This window comes from Typha angustifolia, chromosome 4, assembly GCF_048772165.1.
Source record: "Typha angustifolia cultivar Huaian chromosome 4, ASM4877216v1, whole genome shotgun sequence".
Classification (NCBI taxonomy): Eukaryota; Viridiplantae; Streptophyta; class Magnoliopsida; order Poales; family Typhaceae; genus Typha; species Typha angustifolia.
This window is the reverse complement of record NC_133242.1, coordinates 2,309,748-2,328,395: the sequence shown is the minus strand read 5'-3', so window position 1 is coordinate 2,328,395 and position 18,648 is coordinate 2,309,748. Positions and strand designations below refer to the sequence as shown.

At 38.9% G+C, this 18,648-nt stretch overlaps 5 protein-coding genes across 7 annotated transcripts; 1 reads left to right on the top strand and 4 right to left on the bottom strand.

Annotated features, from left to right (window-relative positions):
- The first annotated feature begins 414 nt into the window (after positions 1-414).
- LOC140758823 (protein RDM16) lies at positions 415-5,170 on the top strand. Its single transcript, XM_073095145.1, has 6 exons — positions 415-1,284; positions 2,612-2,887; positions 2,984-3,433; positions 3,531-3,725; positions 3,804-3,961; positions 4,042-5,170. The coding sequence occupies exons 1-6, from the start codon at positions 478-480 to the stop codon at positions 4,901-4,903; spliced, it is 2,748 nt and encodes a 915-aa protein (XP_072951246.1). The 5' UTR covers positions 415-477; the 3' UTR covers positions 4,904-5,170.
- A 129-nt stretch (positions 5,171-5,299) lies between these two features.
- LOC140758824 (GDSL esterase/lipase At5g03810-like) lies at positions 5,300-7,873 on the bottom strand. The gene is made up of 5 exons (XM_073095146.1): positions 7,455-7,873; positions 7,010-7,140; positions 6,679-6,912; positions 5,634-5,889; positions 5,300-5,554 (listed from the first exon to the last, which is right to left on the bottom strand). The coding sequence occupies exons 1-5, from the start codon at positions 7,684-7,686 to the stop codon at positions 5,361-5,363; spliced, it is 1,047 nt and encodes a 348-aa protein (XP_072951247.1). The 5' UTR covers positions 7,687-7,873; the 3' UTR covers positions 5,300-5,360.
- A 408-nt stretch (positions 7,874-8,281) lies between these two features.
- LOC140759798 (protein CHUP1, chloroplastic-like) lies at positions 8,282-10,033 on the bottom strand. 2 transcript variants are annotated; one of them, XM_073096472.1, is made up of 3 exons: positions 9,841-10,033; positions 8,925-9,685; positions 8,282-8,818 (listed from the first exon to the last, which is right to left on the bottom strand). In XM_073096472.1, exons 2-3 carry the CDS (start codon positions 9,618-9,620, stop codon positions 8,381-8,383), a joined length of 1,134 nt encoding a protein of 377 aa, XP_072952573.1. In that variant the 5' UTR covers positions 9,621-9,685; positions 9,841-10,033; the 3' UTR covers positions 8,282-8,380. The 2 variants fall into 2 exon arrangements, with proteins under 2 accessions (XP_072952573.1, XP_072952571.1); XM_073096470.1 differs by having other exon boundaries at positions 8,925-10,033.
- A 128-nt stretch (positions 10,034-10,161) lies between these two features.
- LOC140759799 (peptidyl-prolyl cis-trans isomerase FKBP16-4, chloroplastic) lies at positions 10,162-14,251 on the bottom strand. Its single transcript, XM_073096473.1, has 10 exons — positions 14,074-14,251; positions 13,836-13,988; positions 13,277-13,332; positions 13,137-13,192; positions 11,982-12,039; positions 11,829-11,903; positions 11,321-11,410; positions 10,888-10,965; positions 10,498-10,538; positions 10,162-10,386 (listed from the first exon to the last, which is right to left on the bottom strand). Exons 1-10 carry the CDS (start codon positions 14,126-14,128, stop codon positions 10,359-10,361), a joined length of 690 nt encoding a protein of 229 aa, XP_072952574.1. The 5' UTR covers positions 14,129-14,251; the 3' UTR covers positions 10,162-10,358.
- A 254-nt stretch (positions 14,252-14,505) lies between these two features.
- On the bottom strand, positions 14,506-18,404 carry LOC140759465 (polyadenylate-binding protein 7-like). Of its 2 annotated transcripts, none has more exons than XM_073096037.1 (10): positions 18,096-18,404; positions 17,579-17,697; positions 17,267-17,460; positions 16,813-17,075; positions 16,614-16,720; positions 16,327-16,516; positions 15,964-16,250; positions 15,713-15,862; positions 15,029-15,220; positions 14,506-14,897 (listed from the first exon to the last, which is right to left on the bottom strand). In XM_073096037.1, the coding sequence occupies exons 1-10, from the start codon at positions 18,274-18,276 to the stop codon at positions 14,700-14,702; spliced, it is 1,881 nt and encodes a 626-aa protein (XP_072952138.1). In that variant the 5' UTR covers positions 18,277-18,404; the 3' UTR covers positions 14,506-14,699. The 2 variants fall into 2 exon arrangements, with proteins under 2 accessions (XP_072952138.1, XP_072952140.1); XM_073096039.1 differs by having other exon boundaries at positions 15,029-15,217.
- Positions 18,405-18,648: the final 244 nt, after the last annotated feature.

The following is an 18,648-nucleotide window of genomic DNA, read 5'->3' as shown; positions in this document are numbered from 1 at the left end:
TTCTTAAAACCTGAAATGTTATTGAACCGAAAGTTCACTTATATGTAATATTATTTGAGTCAAATTCACTCATAGGGTGTTTAATAAAAACTTCACCAAAAAAATTAAGAAATTTGCATCCGGAGCCCTATATTTCTGCTATATTATTAAATCTAAAATTCACTTATACACGAGGTGCTAAATTAAAAGTTTACCAAAATGAGAGAAATTTGCATGCAGCTTCCTTATTTATGCAATATTATTAAATAACAACTCCACGAGGTTCAAAAATAAAAATAGATGAAAGTTTTTTTTAAAAACACCTTATCTACGAATATTTTACTTTTATCACGTCGAAACATATAAGAGTTCGTTAGTTTAAATAATGAAGTAAGCCCATTAACCTTTGGGCCAGTTAAAAACCCTTTATATATGCAACAAAATCCGGAGCACAACTCCTTTGCGATTCCAAGGGCGTAAGTGAAACCCTAGCTCGCCATGGATAGGGTTTCCGAGAGAGAGAGATCGACCCGGCGATCTCGAGACGAACGCGACAAGAAGGAGAAGAATCGAGAACGCGATCGCGATTCCTCCAAAAACTACCACCGGGATCGCGATCGAGATCAAGAGCGAGATCGAGATCACAAGCACTGGAATCGTCATCACCGCGAAGACGATGACGAGCGCCGACGCCGCCGATCCCGGAGCGAGGATTCCCCCTCCGATACCGAACACCGGCGCGAGAAGGAGAGGCGCCATCGCCGTCACCACTCCCGAGACGAATCCCCTTCTGATGTCGAGGGGGAGAGGTCTGCGAGTCGGACCAGGGATTCCGTGGATCTTGATGGGGTCGAGAACCGCCGCTCCTCGAGGAAGAGGAAAGAGCATAGCGGAGACGAGGAGTTGGACGGGGACGGGAAGCGGGTTAGGGTTTTCGACGTGGTGAGAGAGGAGAAGAGGGAAAGACGGCGTTTTGATGATGATAAGAATGGCGTTCGTATGGACGAGAAGGAAGAAGAGAGGGATACGAATTTAATTGACACGGAGGTCGATAGGAATGAGAAGAAGTCGAAAGAAGGATACTTGAATGCGGTGGATGATAGAAAGAAGAGGGAGAAAAGGAAGTTCAGTGATGGTGTTAACGAGGAAGAGACGAGACCGGAGAATAGGGTTAAAGACAGGGCAAGGAATGGAGAATTTGGACAGGAAGAAGGATCAAAAACAGTAAGTTTTTCTACGGACAAACAGGTGGCTAATGGTAACCAGGAGAATGATGCATTGGAGAAGGGCGGTTCGGCGGTTAATGTGAGTATCTTCCTTTCTTCATTCCTCATGTTCATTATCTCTACCTCCCTAAAACCTTGGATCTTGTTGAACGAATGGTTTGCTTGATCTAAAAAAAAAAATGAAGACCAGATAATATTGCATTGCTTTGATAAATTATGCTCCAAGTCATGATGTACAACAAGTTTGATCCCTATGTGTCCTTGATTTTGATATTTTGGTCTCATAAGTAGTATGCACAAATAACTCTGTGAAAGTAAATAGAAAATGATAAGCAATAGTATTTAATCTTAATATATACAGAAGATTTTAGAGAGGTAGTTCCAGTATTTTTTTTTATCAACTATTAACTAAGTTGTTCTTGATGAATTCATTAAGTTTAAAATAAAGCTCTCTTCATGTACAGCTAGCTAGCATATTTTGGGGTTGGGGCTATGGCTGTCAAATTTTATATTATGCTTTAGTTGAACTTGTTGGACTACATTTAATAGATTCTAGTGCAACAACACAACCAAGACTCTAGTCTGGAAGCATGAGGAAGATCTTTTGAATGTGTTATCCTCATATTATTAAATTGCAATAACTTATGCTTATTGATAACTTTAACCTTAAACAAATGACATGCGCATACTGAGATATATATGGAACATGTGTACCAAGGACATTCCGGCACTAGTAGGTAGGTATGCAAGTACATAAACCATTTTGATATGGAATTGGTTCATCTGGTAAGTCAATTTGGAAAATTTGATAGACCTCTTCATTTGATAGATTTTGGAGTTTAAGATAAATATTCCGACATCTAAGAATCAATCTTGGTAGTTAGATTTTCAGTAGAAGATGTGGTAAATTTTTTATATAAGGAATACATATTTCATAAAGATCAATTTTAAGAGACTAGCTCACTTGTTCTCTTTCACCCTTCCCCATCCTTATCATGGACGTCTTAGTATTGAAATGCAATTATCCGGTTTGATTTCATGTATTCTTATTTGATCTTATGGTTGAAGCTACCCTTTCCCATCCTTATCATGGACGTCTTAGTATTGAAATGCAATTATCTGGTTTGATTTCATGTATATTCTTATTTGATCTTATGGTCAAAGCTTGAGCTACATGAATTTTCTTCACTGTTCAGCTCTGAGCTTAATTGTCATTTGTTCCCAGGTTATGTAATTTTGTCATAATTAGATTTCTCAACAATTTGTCATGCCATTGGCTATTATGTATCTTGTTATACTGCTTTAAGCATGTTGGTAATAATGTTACTGTGACATTTATTGGTTGTATTTGGGGCTCTTTGTGATTTTTGTATGTTGACTTTCTTTTACATTTTTGGGTCTTACAGAATGCTGCTCAGAAACCGCTGGTTGTGGCATCAAAGGTTTCAGTGACCTCTTCTTCTCATCCCCTTCCTACCAAGGTATCTTCAATAACTACCACCAATGAAAATGAGGGAGTTAGTATTAGATCTGATGAGGTTCCTGGAAAATCTAGTACAGATGGGACAGCAACTTCAACTGCTGGCAAATCTGGCAACCTGTCTCTTGATGCTTTAGCAAAAGCAAAAAAAGCTTTACAGTTGCAGAAGGAATTGTCTGAAAAACTGAAGAAGATACCGGCGGTAATTATAGACTTGGCATAGTCTCCTGTACTGTTCATGAATAACATTATTATGTTTCTGCAGTTGTTCTAAATCTTCCTTCCTATCTTTTCACAGCTTAATAAGCTTGGCAGCACGAGCTCTAATAACTCATTGGTGACATCCAAGAAAGATGAAAATAGAGTTCCTCTGTCAGGTGCAGGAACACAGTCAGCTTTCAGTTTTACAACTGCTTCTGCAGCCCCTCCTGAGGCAACGACCAATTTAGCAGTGGGAAGTACATCATCTGGAAAGCAAGCTGCAATAGGTGGCATACCTGAGCTCACTAACATTTCTAATATTGAAGCAGTAAAGAGAGCACAAGAGCTTGCTGCTAAGATGGGGTTCCGCCAGGATCCAGAGTTTGCACCACTCATAAATATGTTTCCTGGTCCAGTATCTGAAGTGGTTGCACCTCAGAGACCTGCCAAAGCTCCTGTTCTGCGTTTGGATGCACAGGGTAGGGAGATTGATGAACATGGGAATGTTATTAATATGCCTAAGCTGACAAATCTCAGTACTCTCAAGGTGATTATTGCAACTTATATTCATTTTCTGTTAGCTGCCTGACTGCCTCTAAATGGGTGAACTTGAGTTCTTATCTTTTTTATTTTTTATTTGACAGGTCAACATAAACAAACAGAAGAAAGAAGCATTCCAAATAATTAGACCAGACTTAGATTCTAATGTGGAATCAAATCCTCATTTTGACCCAAACATGGGTGTTAATAAGACAAAGCTTCTTAGGCCTAAAAGGCCAGGGTTTCAGTTTGTAGAGGAAGGAAAAATGTCAAAAATTGCCGAAATGCAAAGGATCAAGGTGTCTATAGTGCTTTAAGTTCATTTGTTCTGTTACATTTGCTGCAACTTTACCTTGCCCTGATGTCTTGATTTTCAGAGTCAATTTGGTGAAGCACAAGCTAAGGAGTTAAAAGTGAAGCAGGCTCAGCTTGCCAAGGCAAAAGCTGAGGCGGATATCAACCCAAACTTAATAACTGTAGCAGCAAGAGTTTCTAAAGAGAAAAAGAAGGAAGAGATTCCTGATATTGAGTGGTGGTACGCTTCCATTTCTCTGTGATTCTAGTATGCCTTACTTGCGATGGAAGCAAATTACTGATCTGATCTTGTTCTGTCAGGGACAAACAAATTATTCTTTCAGGTTTGTATGACGATGTTTCTGAGGAAAAACTGAATATGGACAAGATCACAATTTATATAGAACATCCACGTCCTATTGAGCCGCCAGCAGAGCCTGCACCTCCGCCACCACAACCCCTTAAGTTGACAAAGAAGGAGCAGAAGAAACTAAGGACTCAGAGGCGTCTTGCGAAGGAAAGAGACAGGCAAGAAATGATTAGGCAAGGGCTCTTAGAGCCCCCTAAGGCCAAGGTTAAGATGAGCAATCTCATGAAAGTTCTAGGCACTGAAGCAACTCAAGATCCTACACGCCTTGAGATGGAAATACGTAGTGCTGCTGCTGAGCGTGAACAAGCTCATGTTGACAGAAACATTGCCCGCAAGCTTACTCCTGCAGAACGTCGTGAGAAGAAAGAAAGGAAGCTTTTTGAGGATCAAAGCACACTGGAGACTCTAGTTTCTGTCTACAAAATCAGGGACCTTTCGCACCCACAGACACGCTTTAAAGTTGATGTGAATGCCCAAGAGAACCGACTGACGGGCTGCGTTGTTATCTCGGATGGCATAAGCGTTGTGGTTGTCGAGGGAGGGAAAAAGCCAATCAAACGGTACAACAAGCTGATGCTGCATCGGATTGACTGGGCAGCTGCTGTGGGCAGTGAGGATGATGCAGATGAAAAACCGGATGAGCCAACTAATAGTTGTGTCTTGGTGTGGCAGGGTAGTGTTGCAAAACCCAGCTTCAATAAGTTCCTTGTTCACCAATGTAGAAGTGAGGCTGCTGCGAGGAAGTTGTTTGCTGATGCTGGGGTTCCACACTACTGGGATCTGGCTATTAATTTCTCAGAAGAATTACTGTAATCTGATGCGCCTATCATTTAGATTATGTCCCCAATGTCCAGATGAGAAAGTAGGGATTCGAAGTACTATTTTCCCTCTTTCACCCTAGCTTTCTTGGGCGTGCCATCTCGTCTCTGCACTGCGGAAGCTTGTTTCTTGTATTCTTGATTGGGATCGTTGGCTAGTAATGCTTAGTTCGATATCCTTTTTGTATCTTCTTGCAAGAAGCGGTTTTAAGTGTTGAATGATATTTGTCCTGCTTGTTTGCTGCCATGTTTGTACCATGTTTATTACCTTTGCAGTAGTAACATCTGCGCCATGTCTTATTTAAGCTTGTTCTTCATAAAAACATCAAGTATTATCCATCACCTATCCAGTATCAAACCACTTAAAACATTCTTATGAATATATACAAAGTAGTCTAAAATCTAGATAGGTGGAAGGATAGGGCTGTTCTAGAGTGAGGCACCACTGTTTCTTAGGAGATGAGATCAATTCCCTGGAGCAGGAGTGCATCTGCCAAGACCTGGTTTGCAGCCTCTGTAGGGTGAAAACTGTCCCAGAAAACATAGCCAGACGCATTAGAGCATGTCCCTATTGACCTCGAATTGCATAAGAGCGACGTCTCGATTATTCCAGTTCCGCAACATGCCCTCCTTGCCTCAAAGAACCCTAACATTGCAACTCTAATTGTTAGAAAGAGATCCTGAAGCTTGTAGAACTTAGAGCAAAGCATGTTTGCAGTAATTACCGTCGTTCGATGGGTTCTTGATGAGCTCAAGAAGCGGGTTGTAGATATCAAAGATGACAAGCTTCAGGTCAGAGTATCGCTTCTTCAGGACCTGGGAGGCTGCATTGATCTTCTTGTTGAATGTGATAGCATTGTTGTTTAAACGGGCGACGCAGTTGTTATTGCCGCCACTGAAGAGTGTTATGGCTGCTGGCAAGCAGCCCATCGGCGGCAGTGATGTCACCCCGATCCTTCTTGCTCCTAGATTGTATAGATTCTGATCAATGAAGTCAGTACATTGTTGTTGTTATGAAGTTATCTACACACCTTTATGAAATTTCAAACATAAATATCTGACATATAAAGAAAGCATGTAGGAAAGATGAGAAGGTTGGAACCAGTTGAAGAGATTGAAAGGAAATGCCATTTCTGCTGCAACTATTTTGTTTGAAAGGATAGTTTTGCCATTAAATAGTGGGGGATTTCCCAAGGATGCTAATAAAGGAAGAATGGTGAATATATCAGAGCATTAATGGTGAATCTACCTATACATGGGATCTGATGAAATAAATTCCTGCCAGTTCTATCATCTCACACCTTTAAAACTGCATTTGTTGACTACCAACTTCAAAGTTTGATTGCCTCAAAAACAACCAATCTTGGAAGTTACGATAGTAATAAGTCATTCTTATTCACATAGAATTTCGTATCATCTTGGATTTCTAATTAATCATTAGCAATAAATTATGAAATAAATGCTATCCAAGCAAGCCATAAATCTACAAGTTATAAAAAGGAAAAAAAATTAATTAAAAAATACATGCTGAATTATCAATATAAGCAAGTGATTTAAATTCATGCGATGCTCCAACATATTTGATATAAACATGTAACTCTCTTCTTTATACGCATGACAAAGACAACAAGTACTTACTAAAAATTTTAACTTGATAGCCACTGCCTACTATTTATATGCATGGTCTCAGATGCTTGGCTACTACTATTAGCTATTAGGACTCCATTGAGATAAATTAGCTTGCATGAAAGTTAGTATAAGAAGGGAGACCTCAATGAAGGAGTTGAAAGATTGAACAAGCAGATCAGCAAATCGTTCAGGAGTATAGACACTGTAAAGGAGGGGATTGATGTAATAATTCTGCACGTAGTCGCTGTTCCCCGTGCTAAGAACATAGATTGAGCCGCTAAAAAGGTCGGCCGCAACCTCCTTTCCGGCGATCGCCACCACCTTGGATTGGTACTCCTTGTAGTAGTGCAGCTGCTGGGTCAGTGAAATTGAATTCTGCAACATGGGCACCAGTCTAACCATCATTAGTACTCCCAAGTGCCAAAATAAGAATAAGCTATTCTAGTATAATCACGAATTCTAAAGCAGTCACATAGAGGTTTGCAGTGATATCCAAGTAGCCAGAGGCAGCAGAGGCAAAGTTTGCACCAGCCAAGAGGTTCTCCCCTTGTGCTTCTTTGCTCAGATAAGATGGTGGGTATGAAGTAAAGCCCAAGTTCTCAACTGCACAAAACAAGTAAGCTTATTAGATTTTTACAACCTACATTTTTTATCATTCTACTCAGTCCTATGTTCTATTTCCATTAATTGGTCCATGGAGCCTGATATTACTCTAACCATGTAACTTAATTCGACATAAACTAATTATATCGCTTCTCAAAGGAGAATATTCACCCTTTTGGTCCAAGTCTATCAGCAATTGCTACATTAATTCCTGAGGTATATAATTTTCTTTATATAACAAACAGAAAATTTTCAATGTTAAACCTTAAAGTGGATATTAACTTAAAGAAAGGGAAGAATCATTGACTTCTTACCAGTGAAATCAGTGGCCAATTTGCCATTGCAGAACCTCCCAGTGGGTAATTGGTTGCTGAAATCTCTTCCATAAGGTGGGAAGTTGGCCTTGACAAGCGTGAGTCGATTGTTATTGTTACCAGAATCCACAACTGAGTCCCCAAAGATGACAACACCTGGAACCAGGCTCTGCCCATGAGAGAGCCCAACCAGAGCAACTAACAATTGGGCCACAAAGATCACCACCATCATACTCAAGTGTTGTGCAAAAGCTTCTCTTCTTGGGTTTGTAAGCCAAGAGTAGTTAGGTGAGAAGGGAAGAAGAGAATGTGGGAGATAAATAGTGGAAGAGGTGAACGTTTTGGGGATTTGGGTTGTTGGAATTTGGGAATATGGGTGGTGGGACACAAGTAGAGATGAGCGTGGATTTGAGCATCTAAAGAAGGAGACACAGGATGTAATGGAAGAGTGAGGAGAGGGCACTTGCATAGTTTTTAAATAGTGAATTGTTAAAGTGCAACAGGTGGTGGGGTAAATAGAAGTGGAGCATGTTTTGCACCTCCAAGTCCTAGTGCTTTGCACGAGTTTTATTGTCATTTGTTTCAAGAGAGTTCAGAGAATGAGAAAGAAAAATCTTCTTATATTGTTATAGATAAGGTGTAATTCATGAGGAGAGGTACAACAGTGGACATAAATATGGCATATAAATTTCTAGTTGGAATTAGAGGAGTTCAAATCATAACCAAATTATGAGGCACAATCTGAGTAATGAAACCAATTATACACATATCAGAAAATCTTTGTTCAGCCTAGAAATTTGAACCAATGACGTAGAAATGAGTTTTTATGTTATTGATTCCATCTTTAACTTATAATACAGCAGCTGATACATTTGTATGTAGTTAATCAGTTGATCTTAAAAGTATTCAACTGAATCGTAGAAATCTCAATTAATTTTGTCTCTAAGACAGGATCTCTTGGACTTCCCCTTCCCATTAGCCCATCCTTTAAGCTTGTGGAACAATCTTGGCTTTGTCAAACCCCGATCGCCGTTCGCCACCATGATATCCTTGCAATGTTCTCTATCATCTCCAGTCAATGAGGGACTTTCGGAATCATGAAACTCTACATGGCAATGTTGAGCCTTGTCATTTACTGATACTTCCACTATCAATTGATCTCCCTTGTCTCTTGGAAATTCTAATGTTTGTTCCTCTTGATTTGTTAGCAGTTCATGCCTCAAGCATGCAGCAGTCCATCCGAGATATATCATCTCCTCCATATCAGCTGTCCACTGATCTCGGAGCTCCGCTAGTTGACATATCAATTCTTTGGTGTTTGATGGTCTTCTTATGTTATATTCTTCGGTTATCACTTCCTTGTTCTACAGAAAAAAGAAACTTGAATTCATTAAGTTAGACGAACTATTACTATAGAAAGAACATATGAAGAAAAAAAAAAACTATCAGTAGAAGATCCATCCTGATTACCTTTGATGTGTGTTGGTGTATTGGTTCTCTCATTTCTATCTTCTCGTTGGTCGTTTTCCTTTCCTCATGCAAATTCTTAACCAAGTCTTTTACTTCTTCCATGGCACGTTCCAACTCTGCATTCCTTCTCGACGATTCTACCTCTCTAACTTCAAGATTCAGCATCTGTTGACAAATGAGATGCGAATTATGCTTGTTTAGTTTGAAGAGCTTCTTAAATTTCCTCTGCAGCATCTTGTAGCCAGCTCTCATATCATCAAGCTCTTCCGTCGCCACTCGAAGCTCGGTTATAGTATCTTCAAGCCTCTGACTCTGGGCCTCTAAAGATTCAAGCTTGAGACCCAGGCACATGATCTGGAGCTTCTGGAATGCAGACTCCTGCTCTTTCATGCAGCAGTAGTCATGAACCTGTAACTCAAAGTTGCAAGCTTTCTCTTCAAGGATAGCTATCATGCTCCTCAGATTCTCAATCTCTTCTTTTAAACAGGGTCCTTCTTGGATGTCCTTGATCGAGATCTCTTTCGACTCCACAACGCAGTGTGTCGTCGCGATTTCTAGGGTGCCAGAGGTCTGTAACTTGTTCAATTGCTCCAATTCTTCTGCATCTGCTTCATCATGGTTGAGAGGTCCATCCAGGCTGTGGGAGCTCTCCTCATCCTCATGCTCATGCTGGGAGAGACAATCCGGAGAACCCATTTCCTCTTCTTCTTGATCTTTATCACTTGTTCTCCTCTTGTTGATAAAGATGGAGATGATAAAACCTGCCAATGGAAAAGCTAAGGGAACGATAATCTTTAGGAGAAGAGGTTTAACATCCACTGTTCTCTTCTCTCTTTCCATAGAGAAGATTTTATCATGTATTTAGGTTTATGGGATAGTATGAAGGATTTTGCCAAGGCACCAAATATTCCCCTACCTTTCTTTGCCTTGAGGGATGCTAAACTATGTTGGTGCCCTGATGAGCTACCTTGAGTTTCATCTTTGAACTCCTTTCCTTTAGGTTTGGAATCCCTGTTGATCTGTTGCTTATGCCATCTACCACCACCATTAATAAATTACAGCTTAATTAGGGTTATCCTTACTTAAATTGGGCCTAAGCCCAGACAAAATGGCAAGATTACACACCAAAATATATAATTAGCAAGAAAACTAACACTCGAGTTGGACAAGTGTGCTTTACTTCTGTTTGAAGGAAGAGGTGAAAGTAGTTGGCTTCACAAGCTAAAAAGATGTAAGAAACCCTGAAGTGCACACTTTCATCTTATACACAAGCACTCAATTCCGCCACTGAAAACTTACAATTACCGTGAAACAATGGTTGTAATTACATTCTACTTCATCAAGATATAACATCATCTATTTTCTTTCTCTGATGTAAAAAAGCAACTGCGATAATAGACTTTATAAGCCAATGTAGGAGAAAGATGTACACTCTCATCCTTCGACAATCTTCACGGGAGTCCTGTAAGATAACTCAAAAGTTACTGAAGATTTCTATTTGACAAAACTTCAACAAAGAAGAGATGGAACAAATTGGAGAAGCACCAAGAAATATTGTATTTAGTGTACATACCCAAACGGACTTTGCTTGATCGATAGTAGTTCGACATCTATCTGCAGAATATAAAAGGAAAGCAATAACAACAAGGCAGAAGAAAATCATCTGGCCATTCATGAAAAAGCAAGAAAACAACTCCTTAAACTCTTAGATAGTGGAACAACGATGTATTCATAATGAACAGATACACTGAAAAATCAAATAAATGTTTCCACACAGAATTAAAAATTGTTTTGACAAGTCAATTAAGGGACTTATAAATTCATCACTCAGGAGAGTCATAACCCCAATGTGTTAACAGTAAAGTTAATAGAAATGGTAGTTTACAGTGAATTACTTAGTGATGGCCATTGAAGTTGCTCCTAGTAAAAAAGAAGATAAAATGCATTGAGGAATGCTGCTTACCTCAATTGTTGCATTTGGAGGAATTTCTTGTACTCCTTTACTTCCATAAGCCAGCTCAGGAGGAATTATCAGCAATCTCTGAAAATTACATCTTTCCGTATCAGTCTAAAGAGCAACGGAAGTATCTACCATTCAAAGAAACCTAGCATAGTTGCAGAGTTCACCCAATCAATATATGATTGTAAATAGAGAAGTATATTGCACATTGTTTATAAAATATCTGCTAAGCAGCCTAATGACATTGAAAAGAAACAGGCAATCAATCTATGGCTCAACCTTGGAAAGAAAATAGTGATCCACCTTCTGGTTATTTAAGATTATGCTCTTGAGATATTGTTTCTTAGTCCGCAACCAGTATGATTGAAAAGATTGGAATTATTGGACCATGAATGAAATATATACTAAATAAAGATTAGTTTTAAGACAGTCAAACCTGGCCTCCAACTTTCATTCCATCGACCCCAAGATCCAATCCTTTTAGGACATTGCCTCTCTCTGATTGCCCGATATCAAACCCATAGGGCTACAAAGAAAAGAAAAAACTTTAGAAGTGAGCCACCTAAATAGTAGAGAAGTAGTCACCTTTAAATGCTGAAGCTATAACAATTTCAGATAGAATTACAAGATTCAGACATCATATAATATAATGAATCATATTGAAGTGAGTCACAAGGAGTGACTTAATGATTGCTCCCTGTGTCTAAGAAGTCATAGGTTCAAGCCTCAGAAACAACCTATTTAGAAGTGAGGGTAAGGTTGCATATTTCTCTCCTCCTTGAACCTCATATGGAAGAGCCTCATTCACCAAGACACATTGTTTTTTATAATTGAAAAATCAGTCACATGTACAATTATCAATGATGTAACAGGTCATCTGAATGAAAAAACCTTATAATTATACATGTACGCTAACAAAAAAAGATGCACATAGTCAACCATACCGTTCCACCACCAACACCAAGACCTTGCCTACTAGTCATGAAGGTTATACCCTTCCACTTGGCCACATAATGCACCTAAAATGAAAAAAAAAAGTTTTTTATGTTGACAACATAAAAACAGGTAATAAGCAGAGATTCTTCGGCAAAACATACAGCAACACGTGATCCTTTCACAGCTTTAGGCCCTCCTCCAACCTTAATATCATAATACCTGCTCAAAAAGCAATAAGATAAACAAATGAGTACCTTCTGCGGGGAGGCAATGCACCAGCCATTTTAAAAAACTTGTGAAAAGGTATGCATGAATCAAAAAGCTCATACAGACATGTAAAAGTTCACACTTATTGTAATTTATGAAAAGGAAAAAAATAAGTTCATGAATATGTGTTTCAAATTCCATATTCCATAGACTAGATGACATGAGAATGAACTGTTTTACATAATCTCATGAGAGGAAAAATAGAACTTTAGTATATTGTTATTATGCCTGAAGATCAGAACGTTGTTTAGTGTGGTTCAGAATATCAATGTTTACTAACAGTACACATCAGTTAAACAAATATAACGCGAGAAAAATGTTCCAATCTCTCTGTCAACTAAACTGCTGTTCACCTCACTTATCTTGTAATCATACCATTTTTATTTACAAATATATATTAGGAACATACGGAGTTACTTTGTGACTCAAAAAAACAAACCACCGTATATATTCTTCTACTGAATATGGTGATGTTAAAGACACTGATAGTAACATGGCATTATCTACATACTATATTCAGGTTGGGATTCTGTCCAAGCCAACCTCGTGCGGGACAGTTCAGGCAACCATTAATTGTGCACATCCGACGGTTTTGATTATATCTGTCACATCCAACAACCCCTTGTACCCGTATACAGGTATGCTTGGAGCCATTAGATGGGTGCGAGATTTATATGTTATAGCATATCCGACGACTGCCCCGCCGACCCGCACAAGGTCAGCCCAGACAGAAACTAAGCTCACTAAATTCATTCTTACCTTTCATATAAGCTATTTGTTAGCTTTAGAAAACAACCCTCATGGTTATAATTAATCCAATGTAAATTCCAGTCATAATTCCAGGATAGTAATCTTGTAAACTTAACCATCAATTACTCAATTGAAAAAATTATGCATAAAATAAATGACCTGAATCAAAAAAAATTTATCACATCATTTTGGTTTGTGTCAAGCAATTGTCATATCCATCAATAGTAGAAGTGAACAAGACTAACTGATTAAAAAAAAAACGACTACCATATTACTATATTAGATGGAAAAGCACTAACTTTAGCCCACTTGGTAGGGTAGTGAACTCACTCTCAGGTATCTGGGAACTTCGAAGCTGCAAAGAGGAATCACAAAAATATAGTATGTAACAATTATATTATGAATTGACATAATTTGTGGAGTAAAACAAATCTCTTACAGCTCTTCTACTAGTGGAAACTGCATAAGCTTTGCCATCAATGTTGAACCCTGTAGCTGAATCCATATGAAAAAACAAAAATTACAACATGATCACTACATTTTCTGCTATGCTGCCATCATTGTAACTTCTTTCCTCAGCCTATTGAAGCTAAGGACTTGATTAGTTTAAAAGGGAGAAAAACTCAGCTCTGATAGCTAAGGAATATTAGTGCTTCTCGATTCGACGACCACAACATTTCATGTTTTTTTTCCCTAAAGTGAATTCAAAACCAGAGGTATTATATTCTAAATCTCTTACATTTAAAAGAAGAATTGATATCAAACATGATCCAAATTTTTTTAAAAAAAAATTGATATTAAAACAGAATGGCATCTTATTCAATCAAAAACAAGGAAATAAAGGGTTTCTAAAAGCTCAAACGAAGATCCCGCTTCCACATTTCCACTCCATTCTCTAAAACAACTTGTAATCCGCGAATTGATTGCTATCTGTTGCCTTGACAAAACCTAACCTTGGATTGGAACTAAAATGGACAAAAAGGGTTGCCTGAACTCACCAGAAGCAGCCAGAAGACCCAAGAACCATCTCCTCCCGTCAGTTGGAGAAACCCCAGAAGACACCAAAATCGAATCTTGCTTCTCCCCAAATGATTCGTTCGAGCAATTGCACCGAAAAGACGCCAACTTGGGCGTCTTGATCCGGCCCCTGACTAGGAATTAGGTGGAAACAACAACGAATCTATCAAAGAGAGAGAGAAGAAGAGGAAGAGGGAGAAGAGGGAGAAGAATTCTTACTCGAGCAAGGGGTTGTAAATGGAGCGTTGCGATGCGGGAGAAGGGAAAGCTCCATGGTGTAAGTGTTTCCTTCCCGAAGCGAGGGAAGGGGAAGAGATGAATAAAAACAGACTTGGTTTTCCGGTACTTGTCGTCCTTAATTTGATCTTATTTTTGTCCACTCGTTTTGGATTTTGCTCTCATCTTGATCGCAATAAAGGTTTAGATCTCCTCTTTCTTTTAGTTTTACGTGGAATTTATTCATGTGAATGTGGATAGATGATGTAATGATTATATAGGACACGGTTCGTTTTTTGTTCCTTTTCTGAGATATTCAACTCTAAAATTGATCAGATAATATTCAAAGTAGTAAATAATTAGTATCCAAAGAAATTGAATCCAATGTCCACAATTCTCAATCAAAGATGTAATCCACCATAACATGGGAGAAGAAATAATAAGAATTAAATTTTATGAGAACTCCTCAAACAGTTCTAAAAGCATAAATAAGAAAGAAAAGTCTTAAGCATTATAGCAAGAGGTCCTAATAATAAACAAATAAAAGCTTACTAATATACTCATTAGCCTAAAAGTGCATAAATGAATGCTAATTTATTTCTGAAACAATGGTTGAATTGCTATTCTGCTCAGTTGACAGAAACCTCCGCCGACAAATAATTGGAATGTAAGCTCTCTTGGTCACCTACGTTGCCTTTGGAGAGATTAAGAACTTGTACAGCTTCTTCCACTTTAGCAGCTAATGACTCTGGTGACTCCAATAGCAGCAGCAACTCGGAGTTGTCCATCTCCAGGAGCATTCCGGTGATTTTTGCAGCGAGATCACACTACAATGTGATGCCATATGAAATTAATGACAAAGAGAACGACATGCTTGACATTTCTAATAAGGAATGCTGGGGAATAGCATCAAAAGGATAAAATTTGGAACTTATATGATTGGAGAATGTGAGATCACCTTAAGTTTCTCAACCAGGGGAAAGAGACGTTCCCCAAGCATCTGCTTTTGCTGCTTTGGTGTCGCCGCAGCAAGCATGCTACTGAGCATCTCAGTTCCTTGAGAGTTTGAAGTACTGAGTTGAACCATTGAGCCATTAGCTATATCAGGCTCATTTCCGTTCATCATGTATTTGCTCTGCCCAGACCGCTGCTAGAGCACAAAGAAAGCTACTTTAGACTCGAAAATTAATAGAGCTAATAAGATGCGATGATACTTCATTCATGAAGGTAGCAAAAGTGGATGTATCCACCATATCCACCACTAGCATGCGATATTAACCATATACTAGATAACAGATTCTGCAACAAGATGTAACTGTGAGTTGCATGGACATGTCATAAGTCAAATACACACGCCATGTGAAGAATAATTAAATAGTTGCTTCTTACTTTAGTAAGTTCTACATCAATATAGATCCTCAAGTAAGTGCTGCAAACTCAATTTCTCTCGGCTCTTTTCTCAAGATTTCTACTAATTTGTCATTTCATTTGCAGTTCAAATATTACATTTATACTTGCAGGATGTGGTTCTATGATGCACACGCAAATGCACCGGGCAGGTACTAGAAAGATAGACGAAACATTTATGGTGAAACAGCAATGCATAGTATACGATATAGAAACAATCTGGGCAAAAACAAACCTGCTGGTTGGTAGAATGTTTTGAAGAGAACATAGAATTGTTAGCTTGTTGTAAATTTGACATATATGGAGTAGACTGCCCTGGTTGAGGCATCATATGTCCATTCATCCTTCCTCTATTCTGTCTATGCTGCCTTGGAGCATTTGGCATCTAGAAGAGCGATATAAAAAGGGTCAGTACAGTTAAAAGACTAGTTCAGTACTAATGATGAAAATCTACTTAAGATTCTATTGTAACAGACAGGGGAATACCACTGGAAGAGGCAGCGGATGGAAACCTGGCCTTGATGGAGGAACAAAGGCCCTTGGCCTCCATTCAGGTCTCAGTCCAAATGGTTGATACATAAGACCCTGTCTTGGAGAAACTTGGGAGACAACATTAGGAGGAGTATAGTAAACAGGGGGGTATCCAGCAGGCAAAACAGCCGGTGGTCCTGCTAACCCCGCCATGTAAGCATAACGAAGCTGAAATTGAGCTTGTCTTTCCTCTTTCCTTTGAGCCATTGCAACATATAAAGGTTTTCCATTGAACATCTGTCCTGCTTAGAACAACACAGGAACATCAGTATCATGATAAGAACAGAAGAATTAACCCGTAAATGAAATCCTAATTACCATGCAGAGTGGTGACAGCTTTCTTAGCTTCCTCTGGAGTGCTATAGCAGACAAACCCAAACCCTTTACTGATCCCTTTGTCATCGCGCATGATTTTGGCAGAAGTGATGTTGCCACATTGGCTAAAGTGTTCGCGGAGAGCGTTATCGTCAAGAGATTCATCAATATTCTTTATATAAACATTTGAATCCTGAGAAATGGATCATTAATAGCTATAATACTGAAATACTCTAAAAAGTAACAGGATCATGCAAGGAACTTCACAAAGAAAACACAAGATGCATTACTATGCTCTTCCTGATTTTCTCATTCCTCTTCTCCTCATACAAACGCCGCAAAATCTGCTGTCGTTCAGATTTTTTCTGGGCCCTTGCCACATACAGGGTCTTTGATCCTACTCAATGACAGAGTAAAAATTGATAACAATATAGTCGAGATAAAGCTTTCTTATTGCTTGATCTTTATAAAAAACAGGAGTAACCTTACCAAGTTGGACTCCATCCATTGCCTCCCTAGCTCTTTTGGCACTATCAGCACTTTCAAAACTACAAAATCCAAAACCCTTCGAATTTCCATTTTCGTCCTTTTCAATCTTCGCAGTAACTATTGAACCAAATTCAGAGAACTTCACTTTAATAAGTTCTTCTGTTATGTCCTGATCCAAGTTCTTCATGTATAAGTTGGTGTATTTATCTTCAGGATTTTGTGCAGCAAGACGTTCACTCTTTTTTATGAACTTAGCAACGTAACTGTATGAAAGAGCGATGCCTTAATAAGAACATGCAAGACCAAATAAATCCCATATAGAGAAGTTACATTATAAGTCTGGAGAAAAAGGAGGACAAGGCAGAAGAAAGTCTTTCAAATCTAACAAACAGTGGCTCATGCGTAGAAATAAAAATCCAGAAGAAAGCATGTCTAGAGAATATCTCATACATACATTTGCTTCCCATCATGAAAGGAGTTATTGAGTTTCGTGATAGCAGAAATTGCTGATTCCTGAGAATCGTACTGAACAAATCCATATCCTCTGCTCTTCCCATCTGTATCTCTAGATACTTTACAAGACAAAATAGTCCCATACTCTGAAAATATCTCTTGAAGCCTTGTGTCATCAGTAGAGCTGCTTAGGTTCTGTAAAATATAAGCCAATCTCATAAATTTTTTCCAAATAGCATCAAAATGGGCGACACTGCAATAAAAATAAAATAAAAAATAAAGGTTGAAAAGATCAGCTTATTGTTCAGAACACCTTCACAAACACATTTCCCATCCCACTGTTCCTATCATCTGGATTTCGGTTGGACCACATAATTCTGATAGGTTTGCCATATAAGAGCGTATGATTTAACTTCTCCACAGCGCGCATGGCTGCCACATTGAAGAGCAAAGAGTAAAAATGACAAATGATCTACAAATATAATAGAGAAATTAAACGCAAAAAATAAATATCAGGACCTTCTCTCAGATATAGAAAAAGATAACCTATAATACAGGATGGGAACAAAAATTGAAATTGTATTACTGATCAAGAGAGAGAGAGAGAGAGAGAGAGAGAGAGAAACAAAACAATAGTACAGGAATCAGAAAGATCCAATTCAAAGAAATGCACAAGTCGAAATTTATTCAGGAACAGACCAAAAACAAGATCGGAAAGAAAAATTCCTATTTGAATCGAACAAATCAAAAATCGTCATAAGAAACGTGATAGAGATAACGCCGAGAAGGAAAGAAAGACGCTGGGATCAGAGATTTCCGATGCAAAATACCATCTTGCGGGGCAATGTAGTTGACGTAGCCGTATCCGAGCGACCTTCCGGTGGCGAGATCCTTGCAGATTCTAACAGAGCCGACGACCCCGACGGACGAGAAGAGATCGAATAGCTGGCTCTCGGCAACGTCAGGGTGGACGTCGCCGACGTAGAGCGCCGTCAGGGGATCCACCTCCATTGGACCTAATCCCTCCTCCTCCAGATGATACAATTAGGGCTAGGGTTAGGATTAGAGAGGAGAAGAGGAGACGGAAAGGATGCGTTGGTTCGTGTAAGAGACGCGGGAGTTCGGGGGGGAAGGAACGGTTTCTGTGGTGACGAAGACGCTTTTATTTATTTATTAGAAAGAATAAAGTAATATTTATATGGTGGTGGGGACGAGAGGGACCCAGTCTACCTCTGTAGGCCGATCTTGCCGGCTTGGTTCAGGTACAATTTCTCGTACTTATTTTCATTCCTTTTCTTTTGTCTTTTATATTTATTTCTTATGGGGATCTTGTAGATTATAATCTTTCTAGCCTTCGAATCTACGTGTCTTGTAACAACTCTC